Here is a 24,535-nt window from a genome sequence, read left to right on the forward strand (position 1 = left end):
TCTGAATCTGGCAATCCAACTGTTGACAAAAGTTTTTGCTACTGTCTCTGTTGATATATCAGAAATGGGAATGGCCTCCAGCCATTGTGTCACCCGATCTATCATTGCTAGAATGTAATCATGTAATTTGGAGAGTGGCCTTACAATGTCAATAACATACTGGAACCACCTCTTTGAAATTGGGAATTTACCAAAGGTGGGCTGTGCATGGTGGCCAGTTTTAGCTAGCTGGCATGGAATGCAAGTCCTGGTCCATATGGCACAATCCTTTTTAATGTTAGGCCAGACAAACCACTCCGTGATGAGGGATATGGTGGGCACATGACCGGATGTGCACAGTTGTTGGGGAGGTCAAAAACTGTCCTGCAAAATGACTCTGAGATGACTGGTCAGACCCAACCATTCAAAACATCACACCAAACTTGTTTGGAAATGCTGGGTAGTGTGCATTGTTGCGATTGGAGTCAGGAATCTGGTTTGTTAAACACGTTGTGGAGATCGACATCTGTCGCTTGTGCATCTGCAATTCTATTGAAGTCCAACTGAGTGGAGGTAGCTGCAATATGGGAAAGATAGTCTGCCACAATATTATTGGTACCTTTAACATGTCGCATATTGGTAGTGAACTGTGCTACAAAATCTAGGTAGTGGAATCTCATGGGTGCAAAATCCACTGACAGGTTGTGGAATGCAACTGCCAATGGATGATGATCTATCTACAGGAGAGTAGGAAAAGGGTGTGAAGAGTAGGAATGCGTAGTCCATTTATTATCCAGCAGTGTGTCTGTGTCTCATGGGAGTTAGTGCAGATGTACAGTCATTTGCGGCATGGCTGACATGGAGGTGACGTCACTTGAACTGGGATCAGCAGTTTCTGGTCTTGCCAAGGCGAGGTCATGAAAAACACATTCTTAGAGTCCACAGTTGGTTTTGATACTGGGTGCGTGGGATGCAAGTGTGAAGCTGGGTCTGGAAGCACGTCAGTTGTGATGCCCGGCGTGGCAGAGATCTCAGTGATGTGGTAGTCTGTCTCACAGAACTCTTGTATAATCGCAATGGTCGGAACAGGATTTGGAAAATTGGAATGCACAGGTACTAGAAGGTGATATAAACCTTGACCCCATGGTACACTGGCAGATGGATGATGAAACGGAATGACAGAGTAATTGTTTCATAAATAACTCAAAATCATCAGCTGGAGCCCACAGTATTATGATTATTACTGTGAATTTCCCATAAATTCTCCTTCTAAAGAATAAGCTTCGGACACTAATCACTGCAACATTGGAGGATGCATTTTTTATTAACTCTGAGGCCAGGCAGGGAGAGTGTCATGTGTGAATGAGTTGCATGTGCGTGGGAGTGTGTGTGTGTGTGTGTGTGTGTGTGTGTGTGTGTGTGTGTGTGTGTGTGTGTGTTCTGAAGAAGAAATCAAGTTAAAAAAACTCTGCTACTGTTTCAACTTGTTGTTTATGTGCCTACACACTATTCAGCATTTCATTTAGACAGAAATGATTTACTCAATCCCATGTGTGTATATTTGTGTATGGCCCAAAGGTATCCATGCTCATATTAAACAATTCTTATTGTAAAACATAACTGAAATGTACAGCAAGAATGCATAGTTTTAAATTACATTGAGTGTATTAAGGGTAAGTACAAAGATTACACTCAGTGAATTGTCTTAGTTGCCACAAAAGATAATTCTAATTCTTTTTAGAAGTATGAAAACCATTTATTACTTACATTTACAACAGATCCACTTTGAATGGCTTCAAAAAATCGATCTCGCCAGCGTTCCAAATCTTCTATGTCAAATTCAAGTTGATCAAGTTCTCGGTTGATATCCTTTGAGAAGAACAATTTTATATTACAATTTATTCAATATGTTAATTAAAGGGAATAAAAGAAGTAAAAGCTATTATGCCATTTCCTCTCAGTATTCATTTCCATTGTCACTGAAGTTTGTGGAATTCACATGATCAAAACATTCTCTAGTACCATTCAGGAACATTGAAAACCTTACTCACGGGACTTAAAAATATTTATTTAATGTTAATTTATTATGTACAATTACTTTTCTTTAAGGTACCCATAAGTGATTTTATTTATTTAATGTTAATTTATTATTATTATTATTGTTGGCGGATTTTCCCTAAAAGGAAATCGTTAAGCTTATGACTTTGAAGGCTTGTTCTTCTTGTCCTTCCAGTACTCCTTCATTCTCTTGGAGAGGGCCTCTTTTCTCTCCTCAGACCATTCTTGTTTGGTCCGCTGTTTTAGCGCTTCTGACTTTACTTCCCAATTGTCTATGTGTTTTCGGAAGGTGCTTCTGTCTGTGGTGTTTGTGGTGCCAATTGCTTGTAGGTCTTTTCGGACTCCTTCCATCCAGAGTGTCGAGACTTTAAGTGTCTTGATGTGTTCTAGAATTTTCTTGGTGAGTCTTGTTTCAGGGAGTCTATCTAAATGTCCGTAGAATTTAAGGCGCCTTTTTCTCATATCGTTCACGATGTTCGAATATGCTTCTACTGTTGAGTTCTTCTGTAGTCTGTAGCCATCTGGTGTGGGTCTTCCTCCTAAAATTTTCCTCATGATTTTCCGTTCTTCTTTTTTGATTTCTTCAATTTTGATTTTCCTGTTGAGTGCTAGTGTTTCGCTGGCATACAGTACGGCGGGTTTGATCACTGTGTTATAGTGTCTGATCTTGGTGTTTCTGGAAATGCATTGTTTGTTGTAGACGTTTCGTACCATGCCTAGTGATTTCCGTGTCTTCTGTTGTCTGTCTTCGTAAGCCAGTTTCTCTGTTCCGGTCGGTTTGATGATTTCGCCTAGGTATCTGAAGTGTGTGACCCCTTTAATTTTGCCGTACTTGGTTGTGATGTCGTCGCCTTCTCTTGTTAGGACTTGCGTTTTTTCAAAAGAGATTTGTAGGCTGACTTTCGCGGCGCATTCTTTATTATGTAAAATTACTTTTCTTTAAGGTACCCATAAGTGATTTCAAACTAAATTTGGGCAACTCTGAAATAATAAAAAAGACATACATTCATACATATCCTAAATAATCTACATCTACATCTACAACTACATTTATACTCCGCAAGCCACCCAACGATCAATCAATATGATGTATTGATGAACGGAATCCTTTCACCAACTATTATCTATCTATCTTTCCTCTTCTTTTATGTTGTTCCACTTGTATCCTTTCATCAGTACAATAATCTTTACCCACTCTAAATCTTACCTGTCATCACTCAACTGTCTTGCCCTCCCCTTGTTAAGCACATGTGTGTATTCATACATCAATATACACTCCTGGAAATGGAAAAAAGAACACATTGACACCGGTGTGCCAGACCCACCATACTTGCTCCGGACACTGCGAGAGGGCTGTACAAGAAATGATCACACGCACGGCACAGCGGACACACCAGGAACCGCGGTGTTGGCCGGCGAATGGCGCTAGCTGCGCAGCATTTGTGCACCGCCGCCGTCAGTGTCAGCCAGTTTGCCGTGGCATACGGAGCTCCATCGCAGTCTTTAACACTGGTAGCATGCCGCGACAGCGTGGACGTGAACCGTATGTGCAGTTGACGGACTTTGAGCGAGGGCGTATAGTGGGCATGCGGGAGGCCGGGTGGACGTACCGCCGAATTGCTCAACACGTGGGGCGTGATGTCTCCACAGTACATCGATATTGTCGCCAGTGGTCGGCGGAAGGTGCACGTGCCCGTCGACCTGGGACCGGACCACAGCGACGCACGGATGCACGCCAAGACCGTAGGATCCTACGCAGTGCCGTAGGGGACCGCACCGCCACTTCCCAGCAAATTAGGGACACTGTTGCTCCTGGGGTATCGGCGAGGACCATTCGCAACCGTCTCCATGAAGCTGGGCTACGGTCCCGCACACCGTTAGGCTGTCTTCCGCTCACGCCCCAACATCGTGCAGCCCGCCTCCAGTGGTGTCGCGACAGGCGTGAATGGAGGGACGAATGGAGACGTGTCGTCTTCAGCGATGAGAGTCGCTTCTGCCTTGGTGCCAATGATGGTCGTATGCGTGTTTGGCGCCGTGCAGGTGAGCGCCACAATCAGGACTGCATACGACCGAGGCACACAGGGCCAACACCCGGCATCATGGTGTGGGGAGCGATCTCCTACACTGGCCGTACACCACTGGTGATCGTCGAGGGGACACTGAATAGTGCACGGTACATCCAAACCGTCATCGAACCCATCGTTCTACCATTCCTAGACCGGCAAGGGAACTTGCTGTTCCAACAGGACAATGCACGTCCGCATGTATCCCGTGCCACCCAACGTGCTCTAGAAGGTGTAAGTCAACTACCCTGGCCAGCAAGATCTCCGGATCTGTCCCCCATTGAGCATGTTTGCGACTGGATGAAGCGTCGTCTCACGCGGTCTGCACGTCCAGCACGAACGCTGGTCCAACTGAGGCGCCAGGTGGAAATGGCATGGCAAGCCGTTCCACAGGACTACATCCAGCATCTCTACAATCGTCTCCATGGGAGAATAGCAGCCTGCATTGCTGCGAAAGGTGGATATACACTGTACTAGTGCCGACATTGTGCATGCTCTGTTGCCTGTGTCTATGTGCCTGTGGTTCTGTCAGTGTGATCATGTGATGTATCTGACCCCAGGAATGTGTCAATAAAGTTTCCCCTTCCTGGGACAATGAATTCACGGTGTTCTTATTTCAATTTCCAGGAGTGTATATATGGCACATTTTCTTTGTTTTAAGCTGATTGGTCCTATGTAACTGTAAAATGATCCCTGAACAAAAAAATTACTGATACTGATGAGGTATGTTTTTAATTTTCTTTTGAACTGGTTGAATGAGGGTTCGTTTCAGCAATAAAAACCAGAAAAACTGAATGTAGAGGGAAGAGAGTCTAAGAATACTAGAGCCCTTAAATAGGATTCTGCAAATGAACATTTGTCTACTATCCCAAATATCATATCAAATGGATTCTGTCTCCTCTACAGGAAGCAAAGGCTCTGTCACCGTTTTTCCTCCTGACTGTGAGTAGTGTGCCAGTGGTAGGTCTAGAGGCCCTACACAGGGGAGGCAGGGACAATGGAGAACTCAGGGCATTACAAACAACCTACTGTTCTACCTACAGTTGAATATCTTTGGCTTCCCTCTGACAATTATGCCTCCATCCTTGCTACCCTCCCTGTTTACCTTTCCCTGTTGCTTCATAACCTGGGTTGTGAGTAACTGAATCCACTTTCCCTTCTTCCTTTTTTTCCCCCCCTCTCTCCACCCTGACGAAGGAACAAAGTTCCAAAAGCTAGGAATGTAAATTTTCTGTTCTGTTTTGTGTATCTATTGGCTGTACTGAGCTGAGGTACGTACTGGCCAGCCCCTCTATCTCTTTGTTAGTATAAATTTATAAGCATGCTGCTACCGTTTTTTCGTGTAACTGTGGAGTACATATGACCAGATGTGATCGATAGTAATCGGCCCCTTTGACCTCCAATAACTCATATACTATTCAAGTTAGATGCCTGTAATTTATACCAATTTAGGTTTACATTAATAGCTTTCTAAAGACATGTCGATTGACAAAATCGGATGAACCGTTTAGAATTTGGAAATTCATTGCTGGGTGTTACTTGTATAATTTACAGTCAGATACTAAACTTTAAACTAATAAAGTTATTAAAAATCTGATTACATCATCAGAATTGTTGTGCAAATAATGGTAATGTACATGTTTCTTTTTGAGGTATCATGATTCATCTGGCTACTATTAACTTCTATACGAACTGTAAAATGTCTGCCATTAAGGTTTCACAAGGTCCACCATCTTTGGCACTCCCAGCATGTCTCCTTTATCAACACAGCATCACCATGGAATTCCTAGCCACACAGTCCCTGGACCCCAGCTAACATTTGGCACCATGTGGCCGCCGACGAGCCGCGGCCCACCGAGAGGCCCCAGTGTGGCCACACCAACTCTGAACTTAGAATATTTTCAAGATGCCACAACTTGCCCCTTACCTCACAAGGCACAATTTGAACTTAGTAGAACTGTGAATCATCATAACAGTGTGTACTGGGCACCAGAAAATCTGCATGTTTGTGTGGATAAAGCAATCAGTCTACTAGGAGTCCATGTGTGGTGTGGATTATCATCTTGGAGCTTAGTAGGACCCTTTTTCTTTGATGCTATTGTTTTTGGGGAAGTGCACCTGGAAATCTTATGCACATCGATTTTGCCAGGTATATGTGCACTTTATGGAGTTGATGAAGAGGTCTTTTACCAACAGGATGGGGTGCCACCACACTACCACCTAGCTATACGATCTTTTCTGAATGACAATTTTTCGGGGAATTGGATTGGACAAAGTGTGCCATTGAGTTCCCTCCATGGTCATCAGATGTAACACCTATGGACTTTTACTTGTGGGTAACTGTGAAAGATAACATCTATCGACGTAAGCCTCGCATGCTGGAGGAACTTTACTGTGAAATTACAGCGACATGTGCAGCAATCTCAACTATAACAATGACTGACGTAGTTGCGGCAACCACTCATCATTCTGTTATGTGTATACACACCAACTGTGAACGTTTTGGACATTTAAAGTAACCATGTGCTAAACTAAAGGTTGTGCAACATGTGTGACCAATTATTAAATGTAAAATAAACACATAAGTAATACTTTTTGTTCCTTGAAATGTGTATATATTTTTCTGGCTCACTCGGTATTAAATTCAGTTCAGTGATGATAAATTCATCAATGAATTCTTCCTAATAGTAGCTAAAAAATGCAGGATGTTTGAAGTAAAACTGTCCTGGAAAATATTTATAATAAGAGAAACAGAGGATAAATGTGTGAAAACAGGGCTCAAATCTGTCGATGGAAATAATGTTCTGACCATGAGGTGTTTTAACAACATTACAATTACACAAACTCTTCTTTGGAATAGAATGAGTTTTCAGGAGAAACTTTTTCAGTTTGTTTTCAAACTGTATTTTGTATCTGTCAGTCAGTTTATGTCATTGGATAAGTGATCAAAAATTTTTGTTGCAGCACTGTGCATCTCTTTTTGTGCTAAAGACAACTTTAACAAGAAGTTATGAACATAATTTTCCACCTGGTATTGTAATTACATATAACAGTGTTCTTTCTAAAATGTGATAGATTATTTACACAACTCTGGTGACCCCGACGTGATCCAGTATGGGTTTAGCGTACTAGGGTTGCCGAATTCAATGATGCACGCTACACCACATGTAATAAACACTGTTTTTATTTTTCGTAAGCACACATATACAGTTGTTTACATTCTGAATTCTCGGTACACGTCCGTACACTTTCGCGCGCGACCACAGACTAAGCAAAGAGCTTGCCAAAACAAAGATATTAACCGCGACTTGGTCGATAGTCGCCACAGACATATTCTGTATACCTTCATTCAGTAACATTATATGAAGTAATTTTCTGGGCTAACTCATCTTTAAGAAAGGAAGTCTTCGTTGGTCAAAAATGTTCTGTAAGAATAATATGTAGTGCTGACTCATGGTCACCTTCTAACCATCTGTTGAAAGAGATGGGCATTCTGACTAGTGTTTCATGGTATAGTTATTTCCTCATGAACGTTCTCATAAATAATCTACTGCAGTTCAAAATGAACAATAATCTACATAATTACAATTAGAAGAAAAAATGACATTCATTACTCCTTTTTAAGATTTTCTTCAGCACAGAAAGGAGTGCACAACACTGCAACTAAAATTTTTGATAACTTACCCAGTGATAAAAAAAAGTGTGACAGATGGGAAAGTAAACTTTGAAAGAAAACTGAAAAAGTTTATCCTAAATAACTTCTTCTACTCCATAGAATTTCTGCTATTGTAACATGTGAAAGTTGATGGGTAGGAATTACTACTCACATCTGTGTATTTAATAATAATAACAACAAACAAAAAACTTATAAATGTTCAGCATGTAGCCATATTTACAAATTAATTTGCAATGTGAATGTAAAATGACTCATTTCACATTGTTACAGTTTATCATGCAGATGATCCATGGAGCATGAAACTAACTAACCAACCTCAAGAATTTTGGAAAATGATATCAATAGTGAAACAGACCGGCAGTTGCCAACAACTCTCCTATAACCTTTGTTAAAGAGGTATTTAACAATGGCACATTTCAGTCTCTCTGGATAGAGAGAATATGGATAAAAGAAGAACCACATCAACTTGAAGTAAACAACCAGCTTCAGTCAGCAAACCTCGCAGTGCCATCAGCCATTCCAATGAGCTACATTCTGGTTGTAGAGTGCACTTCCAAAAGATAAAGCTCAGTGGTGTCACTGTGGAGGGAGTACTTTGTGAGATTTGATGGTTAGTCTTTTGTTTCTGTTTATCATTTTCCGTTGCAATGTGACTGTAAAAATATATATTTGCATTTATTGTAGTTTTGTAGTGCCAAAGAAACAGCAATTTTAAGTGAAATGTTTACAGTTTTACAACACAGTGTCTGGATGACAAGTCCAACTAATATGGGTGGACACACATTCACTGATTGCCAACTACAATATGTTCCACTGTATTGGAAACATGTTTCTGATTTTCTGCTTATGTTTGTTCATGTTTCTTGTCAAATTGCTCATGCCTGACAACTCTCTTTTATTATGGAATGTCCAGAACACAATTAATGAATAAAAGAGTGATTATATAGTGTTATTATGGTCTTTTGTACAAATTGTGTAACTTCTGAAGAAAATTTAATTACAGCATAGAATACTTTTATTTATATCGTGAGGTTCCTTACAGAAACACCTGGGCCTTATAAAATTTTGTAATTCTATAAACAGATAATATGTTTGCCTGCATTTACTGTAGTTGAGTGGTGAACATGCAGGATGTAAGAATAGTAAAATGTAACTATCGGGATAAGCAGTCACATTAGAACTTTTCAAGTTTTTGTAAAAAAGGAAGTAAAATATTAATATCTTATTGGTACCACTATCAATAATGGTCTACATGTAAAAGTGGATGGGGAATTGTGCAACACAAGTCTTGGACTCTGAATGGAGTGAAGTACATAGCTAAAATACTCAGGAAAATGTGATCCTAAGCAAACAGGAAAAATATTTTTAAAAGAAGATTAAGTGTGTTTCTTCTCAGCAACTTTTTCAGTTCCACAGTTAAGTTTTTGATCACTATCACATATTTAACTCTCATACAAATGACATGTTTCATAGCATACAGAACAACAAATTTTATCTTTGGAACATGTGAGTTAGTATGTTAACTGCTAAATATGAAGGCAAGTTCTTACTCTTAAGTTGGCAAATGCATGTCGTGGTGGCCAGACTCTGCTTGCTACAATATTGTCAAGTTTTGGGAAGTAACCCTCCTCTACCGGTTCACGCCAGTTCGACAGACGTCTGACACGAGCAAGCCTATTGCTGAGTCGTTCAAAGTTGTACCTGTACAGGTGAAAATACATATGTTAAAAGGTAAAAGATTACATGCTGCATTGTAATATGACACAGATAGTTTGTAAAAGTTAGTTGACTACAATGAAGGATACTTTTTGATACATAGTATTACAATGAGAGGTTCATTTGTCAAGGTATTTGAGTATTAGGAATGTATGGACTGTTAAACTATAGCTAATTTGTTATGTACAAGAAAAGAAATACCTGCATGCATAGTGGCAAAGAATGATATCAAAAAAGTAATACCTAAATTGTCCAAGGTGCTTTCACTGACAGAAAACATAGAAGTATGTGTGGTACATATATGACCATAATTAAAATACACACAAATGTAATAAAAATATGCAGCAAACAAGTGAAAACAGCATGACCATTAGAGAAAGAAAGTATGCAAGATGCATATAATTTAAAATTAGATGCAGGATAGAAAAAACTGCATACAAATTAGTGTGACACAAAGGAATAAGCTTCACAGGCAAGGAGTAAGTGAAAATAAAAGTTTAGAAATGATAGATTTAGTGTGTGACCCAGAGCTGATGAGGACTTAAATTGAAAAAGAGCAAGGCATAAAAAATACACACAATATGGAGCATGTCGAACAGTTTAGTGCATCCAATTTTGCACTTTATATAGGATGAAGGTAATAAAATTGGTAAACTGTAGGGACAGATTCCTGACTGGAAATGGGAAAAGAGTGTCCTATGAACAAGTGTCCAGAAATGCAAAGTTGCCATGATAGACGGTGCTGATGAATGAAATTTCCTCTGGCCATTCCTTGTGTGTTTCAGCTGGTGTGATTGGCACAGCATTCTGTAAACAGCACGATGTACTGGTATTTATGTCAGGAACGAGCCAAAATGATGTTTGTGTGTGGCCAATCAGAAGTAATGGTCGACAGGCAGCATGGCTGTACCAACACAAGTAACCTTACAGACATCAACCACATCACACAACATTTTGAGCCCTATTTGGGCATTTGTATGATCATGGGTCCTTCAGACAGACAAACACACAGGGAGGTGGCTGATAGTGCATACACCAGATTTGGTGGACCAGGTTCTACAGGATATGAGACAAACCTGAGTACAAGCTCCAGGTAAATGGCCTGCCAACATGGTGTAAGCCAACGTATGATTATGTGTATCAATGAGATTTTTGTCATCAGTCCACTTTACTGAGAAAGAAACCTTTACCAGAACTGTCATCACCAATTTGCATAATTATCATCTGTGGGCTACAGACAATCTTCAGGGAATGGTTGAGGCATCTTATCAGCATCAAGTGTGGGTAGGGATTCCTGGTATCTACATACTTGGACCAGTTATTATTCCTGAACACCTCAACAGAGAAACATACCCGGACTTTCTGCAGAATACTCTGCCTAAGCTGCTTGCAAATGAGCCTTTGCCAATACAACAGGTTATGTGACTTCTCCTTGATGAGGCACCACCCCACTTCCACATTACAGTTTGCTGACACCTCAACAGCATCTTCCTCAGGACATTAGATAGCTCATAGAGGCACTGTAACAAGGACTGCTAGGTCACTGAATTTTACCTCTGGGGGAATCTGAAAAGTGATGTGTGTGCTGAACCAGTTCCTGATGTGCAGACCCTTCAACAATGTGTTCATGACCCCTGTGATGCTATTCAGAGAGAGGCTGAAAAGTGCAAAAGAGTGTGGCAATCCACGATGTGAAGTGTGAATGCATGTATTGCATCCCACAGAGACCACCTTGGAAATCTGTTGAATGTGGATGCGAAGCAGCTCTGTGCTGTATTCAGGGACAATTTGCTGCCATTGCACACACACCATCCATTGCCGGACATGTGGTCATAGGACATTTTCTCCTCCATTTTCAGTCAGGAACCAATTCCTGCAGTTCATCAGTTTTGTTAATGTTCACCCTGTATAACTGGAGGCATCTGAGATAAACGACCCAGTACATTGCTGGTCATTAAAACTGTAAAACAATGCAAACAAATGTCAAACTGGCATGAAGTACACTAGATACTTGGATATGCAAATAGTTAGCAATTCAGCATAACTGCACAATGTAGGTACAATTAACACCATTTACAGTCTTTGTGTAAGGAAAGGTTATGCAGTTCGTCCATAATTCATCTGAATGTTGGTTTTTTGTGAGAAGACTGTGTTAATGTCTTGTGTAAGAAGGAGTATCATCTACCAGCACACATTGCAATTAGTCAGCAGCAGAATTGTGCTCTGTCGCAAGTGTGATTTTTTGTTCTGCAATATTGCTGACCACAACACAGGTCAGTATCCTACAACAGTCAAGGGAATATGGAATCAGTATATTCAGTACCATGCAGACATAGAATCAACATACTCAATGCCGTGCAGTATCTTAATGGCCCAACTCAACTTGCACCCAAGAGGACATACATAATGCTCACTCAGCTTTGCAGAATCATACAACCATGTCACACAGATTGCATCAGGAAATGGGCTCATTTGCAGCATGGCAAGTTTCCGTCCAGACAGTGCAACGATGTCTGGAGAACCTGGGACTGTCTGCACACTGACTATCATTGAAGCTTCCTCTTGATGCCGAAGCAAAGAGAGATGCATCAACAGCATAACACCCAATGATAACATTGTAGTTGGGCAGTTTCAGACCTGAACCATAACACAGGGTATAAAGCTTTTTTCTCTTTTTTATGTGATAAAGGGATACTCAGGGATGCTAATTTTGAAGGGTCCCACCGAAAAATATTTATCATTTAATAAAAAATAATACACTTTCAAGATTTCATGTGTTTACAATTTTACATCTACAACCACATTCAATATTTGTACACCAGAAGACTACCATAATGTTATATGTGTGACACAAAAAACTTTGTTGACAAAGATAAAATAATACGTTAAAACATTGCCATCTCAGTGTTCTGTTTAATGTTACATTTTTTGTAATTATGTTATGGTGCTAGTCCAAATTTGGATGCTGCTTAGAACAATTTGTGTTGGAATTGCTGTTGTCATTGTCAGGAGTACTTGTTTAACAGCATCAGCAGATGTGCGTCTTTCTCATTCATGTTTTTAATAGATGGAGTCTCATAATTATCAAAAACAATGTATTTGTCGTAATCCCCTTTCATAGCATTTATTGTGATGGGGTTGAGGAGGGACACATCAGAACCAGTTGGGCATTCCATATGATACAGGAAATTATTACTGTCAATGAGCTGAGCATCTAGAGAATTAGCTACTGGAATAGTGACAGCAAATTTCTGTAGCAGAGGTATTATTATTGTATTCATCAAATAATGACAACAGAACTGCAGACAGTTCAATTTACAAACATCTAATGAATTCATCTTCATTTGTCAGGAAAGAATCTTTTTTTCCAGCTGTGGTGCTTTTCTTCATTATAGACATAGTTGTTACTTCTTTATAAATTGTGTTGTAAAAGCGTGTAAGTAATTTGTTTTTGAGACCAGTCATCATTCTGTTAAAAATAGTTAGAGCACTGCGAACATTTACTCTTTGATCAGATTTATGTCCAATGACAATATTGACAGTAGAACCTTGTTCGCCTAACAAAGGATGCATGTGTTGTGAAAGACCAAATTGTATTATCTTTTTGTTGTGGGCATCCAACATTTATCTACAAATTTCAGTCTCCTTATGAGAAGTGGCTACTCTTCCTCTTAACGTTTCAAGCATTAGGTCCACTGACATGGACACTCCATTACATGTACACATCCACCTATTTGATCAGGAGACGGAATCATCCGTACAAGACCTGCTTTCCCCATAGTGGATGTAAGTCTGTTCACCAGACTGGTAAAGAAGTACAGTATTCCAAAACCTGGCTTTGTGTTGACATGTGCTCCTTTTCTTAGAAGAGTTTTCGTAGCTTCTGGCTATATATTTTCCATTTCTATTACGTAAATTGTTATATAGCTTTCATAATTCCAGTGATCAGCAGCAAAAATGCATGGAAGCACATGTTTTAAACAATGCATTTCTAATAATCAGTCTCCTTCTGTTTGTGATTTTATGAAGAGATGGCTGATTATTATGGAATAAATAAACATATCTAGCTATAACCTACTGGTAGGATTATCTCTAATTGTCTCCAATGTTTTCTGAAGTTTATCCATATTAAAAACATCAGTAGTGATGAAAGTATGAAGGAAAACTGTGACTACCATACATAAACCTCTAGCTATTTTTGGCTGTGCTTTGCCTGACAACATGTTGGGAACACACATACGTAAAAAAAAGGAACATCAGTCATTTTACAGGTGTAATTTAATATTTTAAGGTTGCCCACCCCACCCCGCTCCTAATGGAGAGGAGGGGGGGGGGGAAGAGGGAGGATGGAAAATTTTTTACCATAATTCTCTTTCTCACCGTGAGTCTAACATATTTTATTTTGATTCAATGCATAGTTTTCAAGATAGTTCAACATTTTCAACGAAATTGACCACATTGTATACTATGAAATATGACATCATAAAAATTTATGCTCAAGAGTTCCAAAGTGGCACCCACCAGAATATGAATTCTTTCATGCCTATCATCTGGAAAAGAAATAAAAAAAACTTTGAACAAAATGTTATGGTGTGACTAATTTTTACATTGATCACTGCCAGACTATTGGACACAGGTATGGCATCACATCACCATTTCAGACATGTCTTGGTTCTTTATACAGAATCCTAAAGGATTTTACCGAGTACGGAGGCTTCGAGGAGAGCGAATGGCGCCAGACTGCATTTGTCATTGCAGTAAGGGCCCAGCACCTGGCGTCATTTATGGGCTGCCACTGTGTGCACAATGGGATCACCTCTGGTTCACAAAGCTGGTAATTTGAATTGGAGGCATCACATTTCTGACGTGTTAAGTCCGGTGGCTGGGTCCTACGTTAGATGCCTCCATGGGGTTACTTATCAACAAGGTAAAGCAAGACCACGTGTTGCTTTTGCCGTCCTGAACTATCTTGATATAGATCGTGCCTGATCGTAGCCTTAGCCAGCATGTTCTATAGATTTCTCACCCACTGAAAACATCTGGTGACGAGTTGTGGAGAGATGGCATGCTATCACTCTCCAGTCTCCACACCCATCAGTGTCAGAGACACTATTTCTGCCAGAGATGGCAGCTCTGCATACAAAATGTATACCCCCAAAATACCAACAAATTTAATCATACATACCTTCTTCTATACTGTTTATTCACAATAAGTAAAAGTGTAGCCATGTATGGAAGTGAAACTGGACGATAAATAGTTTAGACAAGAAGAGAATAGAAGCTTTCGAAATGTGGTGCTACAGAAGAATGCTGAAGATTGGATGGGTAGATCACATAACTAATGAGGAGGTATTGAATAGAATTGGGGAGAAGAGGAGTTTGTGGCACAACTTGACTAGAAGAAGGGATCGGTTGGTAGGACATGTTCTGAGGCATCAAGGGATCACCAATTTAGTACTGGAGGGCAGCATGGAGGGTAAAAATCATAGAGGGAGACCAAGAGATGAATACACTAAACAGATTAAGAAGGATGTAGGCTGCAGTAGGTACTGGGCGATGAAGAGGCTTGCACAGGATAGAGTAGCATGGAGAGCTGCATCAAACCAGTCTCAGGACTGAAGACCACAACAACAACAAGTAAAATTTCATTATTTGCCAGCTTTCAATGTGTTGCAATTTTAGTGGAAAGCAGTGTACTTTGCTTATTTTCTTTAAATAGCATGTCATAGAATCATAATTTCTCAAAAATAATTTTTAACAAAGAAATACAGGGTTTCTTGAGAACTGTCTTGTAGACTACTGTTTGAAGAATCAGATATTTTAAATTTGCTGCTAAATTTGTTCTTAAGAATAATTTGTTGTTAAGAATATGTAACAATTCACAATGAATGAATATTTCTAGAATCGTGGTACCATTATTTGTAATTACCTTTGTATCCTTTACTAAAATATACTTTAGTGCAGATCAGTGGTAACTGATGTTAATATAAAGATTTCTCATTTTGTATCTAATAATTAGAAATGCCAGATAGATAACAAAGATTAATTTAAAAGTATAGTAAAAATCAAACAACAGAAAATCCAGGACGGAATGTAACAGTATTATGATACGGAAAGCTGCCACTCACCCTATAGCAGAGATGCTGAGTCACAAAAAGACTGTCACAAGTAAAGCTTGCAGCCAGTAAGGCCTTAGATGACGGACAGGGATAGTATGGTTAGGTGGCGGACAGTGAAGCGCTGCAGGTTAGATGGAGGGCTGGGGAAAGGTGCGGAGGGGGGGAGGGGGAAAGAGCAGAAAAGCAGAGAAGTAAAAAGACTGGGTGTGATGGTGGAATGATGGCTGTTTAACAGGGAAGAGGGTGGATGGGTGAGGACAGTGACTAAAGAAGGTTGAAGCCAGGAGGGTTACAGGAACGTAGGACGTATTGCAAGGAAAGATCCCACCTGCACAATTCAGAAAAGCTGATATTGGTGGGAAGGATCCATGTGGCATAGGCTGTGGAGCAGTCATTGAAATGAAGGATATAATGTTTGGCAGCGTGTTCAAATGGTTCAAATGGCTCTGAGCACTATGGGACTTAACATCTTAGGTCATCAGTCCCCTAGAACTTAGAACTAGTTAAACGTAACTAACCTAAGGACATCACACACATCCATACCCGAGGCAGGTTTTGAACCTGTGACCATAGCAGTCGCGCGGTTCCGGACTGCGCGCCTAGAACCGCGAGACCACCGCGGACGGCTGGTAGCGTGTTCAGCAACAGGGTGGTCCACTTGTTTCTTGGCCACATTTTGTCAGTGGCCCTTCATGTGGACAGACAGCTTGTTGGTTGTCATGTCCACATAGAATGCAGCACGGTGGTTGCAGCTTAGCTTGTAGATCACATGACTGGTTTCACAGGTAGCCTCGCCTTTGACTGGATAAGTGATGTTTGTGACCGGACTGGAGTAGGTGGTGGTGGTAGGGTGTTGGCACAGATCTTGCATCTAGGTCTATTGGAGGGTACGGGCTTGAGGTAAGGGGTTGGAAGCAGGGGTTGTGTAAGGATGGACGAGTACATCGTGTAGGCTCAGTGGATGGCAGAATATCACTGTTGGAGGGGTAGGAAGGATAGTGGGCAGGACATTTCTCATTTCAGGGCATGACGAGAGGTGGTTGAAACCCGGGTGGAGAATGTAATTCAGTTGCTCTAGTCATGGGTGCTACTGAGTTACGAGGGGAATGCTCCTCTGTGGACAGATGGTGGGGCTTTGGAAGGTGGTGGGAGACTGGAAAGATAAGGCACGGGAGATTTGTTTTTGTACAAGGTTGGGAGGTTAATTATGGTCTGTGAAGGCTTCAGTGAGACCATTGGTATGGTAAAACCAAGTATGGTAAAACATTTTTACTTTTCTCCATTTACTAGAGTATTTTTAATTTTGTATTTTGGAGCTGGTTCAGTACAATAGAGTAAAAGAATGACACAATGATGTAAACTCATCTGTGAATGACACCCCACCCCCTCCCTCCTGCCCCTCACATAGACACACACATCAAGCTATGTCCACAAGAGTGGTTGTTTGTAGCTGTATTTCAACAACAACCATTCTTATATTCCATGTTACAAATGTGTAATAAAAGAGCTTACTGTAAAGGTATTCATTAACCCATTAAGTGCCAAATTATTTTTTTTAATTGAACTTTTAAATTGAATTTTTTATTCCTTTATTATAATGTACGTTGTGTATGAACCACAATAAGTACAAAAATAGCCAAAGAATATTTATACATGCTGATATAATGGCCGTCCTCAAAATAGGACGCTAGGATCTAACAGTATCGTATAGCATACTAAACAGTATTCAAATAGTTAAGACTATTTATTTCTTCTGAAATGGTACAAAACACTTCACACACAGTGTTACACGGCATTTAACACAATATGTTTTTGGTTTCCCATTGCATTTAGCTCTTACACATCTTCTTTGCGTGCTTCTTTTGGCAATCATATGACCAATTCCATCAAACCTGATGTCTGGTATCACTCTCAACTGACTTGATGGGTATTCCACTGGACGTCCAATATTCGGTCTTCCAGTGACCAATTTCGGGTATGTAACTGTAACAGCACATTTGAAATCCAGTAAAGCCAGTGCATTTTTCCCATGTACTAGTCTGTGCCCGCCCCCGGTAGCTGAGTGGTCAGTGTGACAGACTGTCAATCCAAAGGGCCCGGGTTCGATTCCCGGCTGGATCGGAGATTTTCTCCGCTCAGGGACTGGGTGTTGTGCTGTCCTAATCATCATCATTTCATCCCCATCGACGTGCAAGTCGCCGAAGTGGCGTCAAATGGAAAAACTTGCACCAGGCGAACGGTCTACCCGACGGGAGGCCCTCGTCACACGACATTTTATTTCATGTACTAGTCTGTAGAAGAGCCAGGCATTTATGAGGGCCATTTCCAGCATACGTGTAAATAGGACCCAGAACCTTTTTTTTCCTCTAATTACCGTCGCATATTTTCCAACTAACCAGTCATGGTGGTCAACACCTCCTGTGTACGTGTTATATGACTTCAAAATGGTAGGTTGTTGCATTTGTGTCTTCTTACTTGCTCGTCTACTGCACCGAGTAGCTGCTCCCAAAGGTTCAACTTTCCCAAAATTTGTACCAATTGTAACGCACCTGTTGTCGTGCCATCGAACAAATAACCAATTCCTGTCAAACTGATAGTCATAGTTTCCTTGAACTGTCTTTTTCAGCTCGTTGCTGCTCAGTAGTGGACAGTCACCAACTCGATTCTCTCTGACAGTTCCAGTTGCTCGAAAACCCAAATTTCTCAGATGAATCAGATCTCTACTAGTAAAGGAATTGTCAAAGTACACACAATGATTCTCGCATTTTTCAATGCAGTCCAGCATGTTTAGGACTACTCTTGATCCCAATAGTAGGTCATCCCTTGCAGTATCTTCTGGATCCTTTCCACAGTATAAATCAAATTTGAAACAGTAGCTATTTGCTCCACAAAGAGACCACAACTTATAGCCAAATCTAATAGGCTTGCCTCGGACAAACTGTTTCAGCCTACTTTGTCCATAGTATTTGACTATCATTTCATCAATTGACAAATTTTCCTTAAATATTCCAAATTTTTGAAAAGAGTCATTTATCATTTTCAAGAAAGGTCTAATTTTGAATCTGCGATCATATTTGTTTTCATTGGCTGAGTCATTGTCTTGAAAATGAAGCAATGTTTTCAACTTCTGATATTTATTCCTTGACATAGCTGTCTTTATAATTGGTATGCCAACATCTTCATCTTCAGACCAGTATAGCTTCTCAGCAGGGAGCTTATGGTAGCCAGCAAAAAGAAGAAATCTGACAAAGACCTTCACTTCTTCAACTGTGAGGATAAAATCCTGCATATTCTTCATATTTACAGAATATCTCACAGTTTCTTTCACTATGAACTCGTAAATGTTTTCATTCATCAGTTCTTCAAACATCTCCTTCGGATACAAGGAAGAAAGTTGTTCCTTCAATTCTTCTCTCTTTGTGCTGATGTCATGCTCACTAGTTTGAGACAGCTTTGTATAAACTGGAGGTGTCTTTTTCCAATTGCTTTTTTCATCAGTAAGATGTCTCTTCTTCGATTTACTTCTGGAAACTTCGGATGTACTTGGCAGTGAAGTTTTACATACAGTTTCTTCGTTATTCTCTGATGCAACATAATGTAATTCAATAGCCCCTGGCACATCTGAGACTTCCATGGTTCCAGTAACATCGTCTGGACCTTCTCCTTCGTCAGTCATAGAGTCTACTTCAGGAGGACATACGGTGATATCAATATGGTCCTGATCATCTGACACCGCATTATGGAATGCATTCACTGTTTATTATTTCTTCTATTTCTTCGTTAGTGAGGTAGCTATCTCGTCTGGAGGCCATTATAATCTATATAAAATGAAATGAAATGTAATGTAATAAAATAAAGTGAAATGAAAGAATAATACATTAGCACAAACTATAGAAAAGGGAATGTGTAAATACCTCTATCCATCTGGAACTGTATTATTTACTAATGGGTAAAATATATCTAAAAACAAAGATGATGTGACTTACCGAACGAAAGCGCTGGCAGGTCGATAGACACACAAACAAACACAAACACACACACAAAATTCAAGCTTTCGCAACCAACTGTTGCCTCATCAGGAAAGAGGGAAGGAGAGGGAAAGACGAAAGGATGTGGGTTTTAAGGGAGAGGGTAAGGACTCATTCCAATCCCGGGAGCGGAAAGACTTACCTTAGGGGGAAAAAAGGATGGGTATACACTCGCACACACACACACACATATCCATCCACACATATACAGACACAAGCAGACATATTTAAAGACAAAGAGTTTGGGCAGAGATGTCAGTCGAGGCGGAAGTGCAGAGGCAAAGATGATGTTGAATGACAGGTGAGGTATGAGTGGCGGCAACTTGAAATTAGCGGAGATTGAGGCCTGGTGGGTAACGGGAAGAGAGGATATATTGAAGAGCAAGTTCCCATCTCCGGAGTTCGGATAGGTTGGTGTTGGTGGGAAGTATCCAGATAACCCGGACGGTGTAACACTGTGCCAAGATGTGCTGGCCGTGCACCAAGGCATGTTTAGCCACAGGGTGATCCTCATTACCAACAAACACTGTCTGCCTGTGTCCATTCATGCAAATGGACAGTTTGTTGCTGGTCATTCCCACATAGAATGCATCACAGTGTAGGCAGGTCAGTTGGTAAATCATGTGGGTGCTTTCACATGTGGCTCTGCCTTTGATCGTGTACACCTTCCGGGTTACAGGACTGGAGTAGGTGGTGGTGCGAGGGTGCATGGGACAGGTTTTACACCGGGGGCGGTTACAAGGATAGGAGCCAGAGGGTAGGGAAGATGGTTTGGGGATTTCATAGGGATGAACTAACAGGTTACGAAGGTTAGGTGGACGGCGGAAAGACACTCTTGGTGGAGTGGGGAGGATTTCATGAAGGATGGATCTCATTTCAGGGCAGGATTTGAGGAAGTCGTATCCCTGCTGGAGAGCCACATTCAGAGTCTGGTCCAGTCCCGGAAAGTATCCTGTCACAAGTGGGGCACTTTAGTGGTTCTTCTGTGGGGGATTCTGGGTTCGAGGGGATGAGGAAGTGGCTCTGGTTATTTGCTTCTGTACCAGGTCGGGAGGGTAGTTGCGAGATGCGAAAGCTGTTGTCAGGTTGTTGGAGTAATGGTTCAGGGATTCCGGACTGGAGCAGATTCGTTTGCCAGGAAGACCTAGGCTGTAGGGAAGGGACCGTTTGATGTGGAATGGGTGGCAGCTGTCATAATGGAGGTACTGTTGCTTGTTGGTGGGTTTGATGTGGACGGACGCGTGAAGCTGGCCATTGGACAGGTGGAGGTCAACGTCAAGGAAAGTGGCATGGGATTTGGAGTAGGACCAGGTGAATCTGATGGAACCAAAGGAGTTGAGGTTGGAGAGGAAATTCTGAAGTTCTTCTTCACTGTGAGTCCAGATCATGAAGATGTCATCAATAAATCTGTACCAAATTTTGGGTTGGCAGGCCTGGGTAACCAAGAAGGCTTCCTCTAAGCAACCCATGAATAGGTTGGCGTACGAGGGGGCCATCCTGGTACCCATGGCTGTTCCCTTTAATTGTTGGTATGTCTGGCCTTCAAAAGTGAAGAAGTTGTGGGTCAGGATGAAGCTGGCTAAGGTGATGAGGAAAGAGGTTTTAGGTAGGGTGGCAGGTGATCGGCGTGAAAGGAAGTGCTCCATTGCAGCAAGGCCCTGGACGTGCGGAATATTTGTGTATAAGGAAGTGGCATCAATGGTTACAGGGATGGTTTCCGGGGGTAACAGATTGGGTAAGGATTCCAGGCGTTCGAGAAAGTGGTTGGTGTCTTTGATGAAGGATGGGAGACTGCATGTAATGGGTTGAAGGTGTTGATTTACGTAGGCAGAGATATGTTCTGTGGGGGCTTGGTAACCAGCTACAATGGGGCGGCCGGGATGATTGGGTTTGTGGATTTTAGGAAGAAGGTAGAAGGTAGGGGTGCGGGGTGTCGGTGGGGTCAGGAGGTTGATGGAGTCAGGTGAAAGGTTTTGCAGGGGGCCTAAGGTTCTGAGGATTCCTTGAAGCTCCGCCTGGACATTGGGAATGGGGTTACCTTGGCAAACTTTGTATGTGGTGTTGTCTGAAAGCTGACGCAGTCCCTCAGCCACATACTCCCGACGATCAAGTACCACGGTCGTGGAACCCTTGTCCGCCGGAAGAATGACGATGGATCGGTCAGCCTTCAGATCACGGATAGCCTGGGCTTCAGCAGTGGTGATGTTGGGAGTAGGATTAAGGTTTTTTAAGAAGGATTGAGATGCAAGGCTGGAAGTCAGAAATTTCTGGAAGGTTTGGAGAGGGTGATTTTGAGGAAGAGGAGGTGGGTCCCGCTGCGACGGAGGACGGAACTGTTCCAGGCAGGGTTCAATTTGGATGGTGTCTTGGGGAGTTGGATCATTAGGAGTAGGATTAGGATCATTTTTCTTCGTGGCAAAGTGATATTTCCAGCAGAGGGTACGAGTGTAGGACAGTAAATCTGTGACGAGGGCTGTTTGGTTGAATCTGGGAGTGGGGCTGAAGGTGAGGCCTTTGGATAGGACAGAGGTTTCGGATTGGGAGAGAGGTTTGGAGGAAAGGTTAACTACTGAATTAGGGTGTTGTGGTTCCAGGTTGTGTTGATTGGAATTTTTAGGTTTTGGAGGGAGTGGAGCTGTAAGTGGGAGATTGAGTAGATGGGAGAGACTGGGTTGGTGTGCAATGAGAGGAGGTTGAGGCTTGCTGGAAAGGTTGTGAAGGGTGAGTGAGTTGCCTTTCCGGAGGTGGGAAACCAGGAGATTGGATAGTTTTTTGAGGTGGAGGGTGGCATGCTGTTCTAATTTACGGTTGGCCTGTAGGAGGATGCTCTGAACAGCCGGTGTGGATGTGGGAAAGGAAAGATTAAGGACTTTTATTGAGGATAGGAGTTGACGGGTGTGTTCATTGGCTGAGTTGATGTGTAGGTGAAGGATTAGGTGGGTGAGGGCAATGGATTGTTCAGTTTGGAACTGGTATAGGGACTGATGGAAAGAAGGGTTGCAGCCAGAGATGGGAACTTTAAGTGTGAGGCCTTTGGGGGTAATGCCAAATGTCAGACAAGCCTGAGAAAATAGAATATGGGAGCGTAATCTGGCTAGGGCGAAGGCATGTTTGTGGAGGGAATGTAAATAAAACTTAATGGGGTCGTTGTGGGGGTGTTGTGAGGGTGACATGGTATTAGAAGGTGGAAAGTGTAACATGAGGCTGAAATGAAAATGAAAATATATGGGGAGAGATAAAGGTGGACTGGACAGTAACTCGAGATCTGGTGTGAAAAAAGGTGAGAAGGTGTTGGTTACAGCTGGGCTATGTTGGACTTGGGTTGGTAGACAACGATGTGCACAAAGGTTAGGTGGTTGTGTTGCCGACAAAACACGTTAAAGGACGGAGAAATTCGGGAAAATTTCGAAAAAACTGCGTGTAATACATTAAAAGGAGTGGTTTTGTGGTGGCAGATTATGATAATGAGGCTAACAATTGTCTGACGAAGAAATAATGACGTTAAAACCTGTGGGAAGCGGATAAAAATTATCAGTAATGTGGGAAAAACGGAAATGGAAATAAAGCGAAAGTTATTAGAACTAGCCGAAATGGTTGTTTAAAAGGTGAAAGGAACTGTTTGTGAACTAGAAATGGTGGATTTTATAGCGGCGGTAGTGTTGAAAGCGGTAATGTTTTTTTTTTTTTTTTTTGGTTTGGAAGTGGGTTACGTATTATTAAGTATATATGGGGGGATAAAATTGTATAGCAGATTACGGTAAAAAGGAGAAGGTGAATACAAAGTGAAACTACTGGCAGAAACAGAAAGAGAAAATAAGATGACAGAAAAGATTTCGAAATGCAACAGTGACAATAACAAACGTAATTGTTGGGTTCAAATTACTGATATCAATATAATAGAGGGAAACATTCCACGTGGGAAAAATATATCTATAAACAAAGATGATGTGACTTACCGAACGAAAGTGCTGGCAGGTCGATAGACACACAAACACACACACAAAATTTAAGCTTTCGCAACCAACTGTTGCCTCATCAGGAAAGAGAGAAGGAGAGGGAAAGACGAAAGGATGTGGGTTTTAAGGGAGAGGGTAAGGAGTCATTCCAATCCCGGGAGCGGAAAGACTTACCTTAGGGGGAAAAAAGGACAGGTATACACTCGCACACACACACATATCCATCCACACATATACAGACACAATCAGACATGGGTAACATATTCATACTTACATAATATCCTGTAAATTTCAAAGTAACTTCATATCCTGTAAAATATATACATACGAGGGGTCGTTACTTACCTCAGCAACAAAATCTGGTAAAATTACCAAGTTCTAAAAAGAAAATACATCAACAGTAGCAGAGTTTCATATTCGAATGTGCAGCGATACAAATAACTGAAATGATAACAAGTCCCAGTGTCCTATTTCAGGTACACCAAATTTTATAACATAGGCAAACAATGAATATAAACTCCAATTGAGCTAACAATGCAAGTAGTTTAAAAGACACATTGTTGACTATAAATAACCACAAAAATATCTTTGCCACATATTTCAAATATTTCTATATTGTCAATGAAGTAAATACCCATAATAACAAAAAGTGTGCCGTAGTATTCAATAATCAATTAATGGTAGGATTTATTGCTTTTAATTTCCTGTAAGCATACACTTGTTATAAGAGGCATCAACAAATGACGTAGAACAGTAATAGTTGCAAATTAATAATTTATTGTGTATTTATAAATAAATATGTGCTCTGTCATCAAAATAGGACACTGCTACTTAATGGGTTAATGTTATGCTTGATCTTTCTGGTTTTTCGTGCTTCAGCACTAAAATCTAAGGGTGAAAAATATTAAAATTGCTGTTACTACATAAGATGACAATGTGA

General features: G+C 41.1%; 1 protein-coding gene across 1 annotated transcript in view; it reads right to left on the bottom strand.

Annotated features, from left to right (window-relative positions):
* LOC126204000 (phenoloxidase 2-like) overlaps positions 1-24,535 on the bottom strand; it is a 274,659-nt gene that overhangs the window by 179,806 nt on the left and 70,318 nt on the right. The window contains exons 6-7 of the mRNA XM_049938431.1: positions 9,327-9,477; positions 1,747-1,848 (exon numbers count right to left, since the gene is read on the bottom strand). Of these exons, the coding sequence (XP_049794388.1) occupies positions 1,747-1,848; positions 9,327-9,477 (253 nt within the window). The remainder of the gene's footprint in view (positions 1-1,746; positions 1,849-9,326; positions 9,478-24,535) is intronic.

Source organism: Schistocerca nitens, chromosome 9 (assembly GCF_023898315.1).
Source record: "Schistocerca nitens isolate TAMUIC-IGC-003100 chromosome 9, iqSchNite1.1, whole genome shotgun sequence".
NCBI classification, from domain to species: domain Eukaryota; kingdom Metazoa; phylum Arthropoda; class Insecta; order Orthoptera; family Acrididae; genus Schistocerca; species Schistocerca nitens.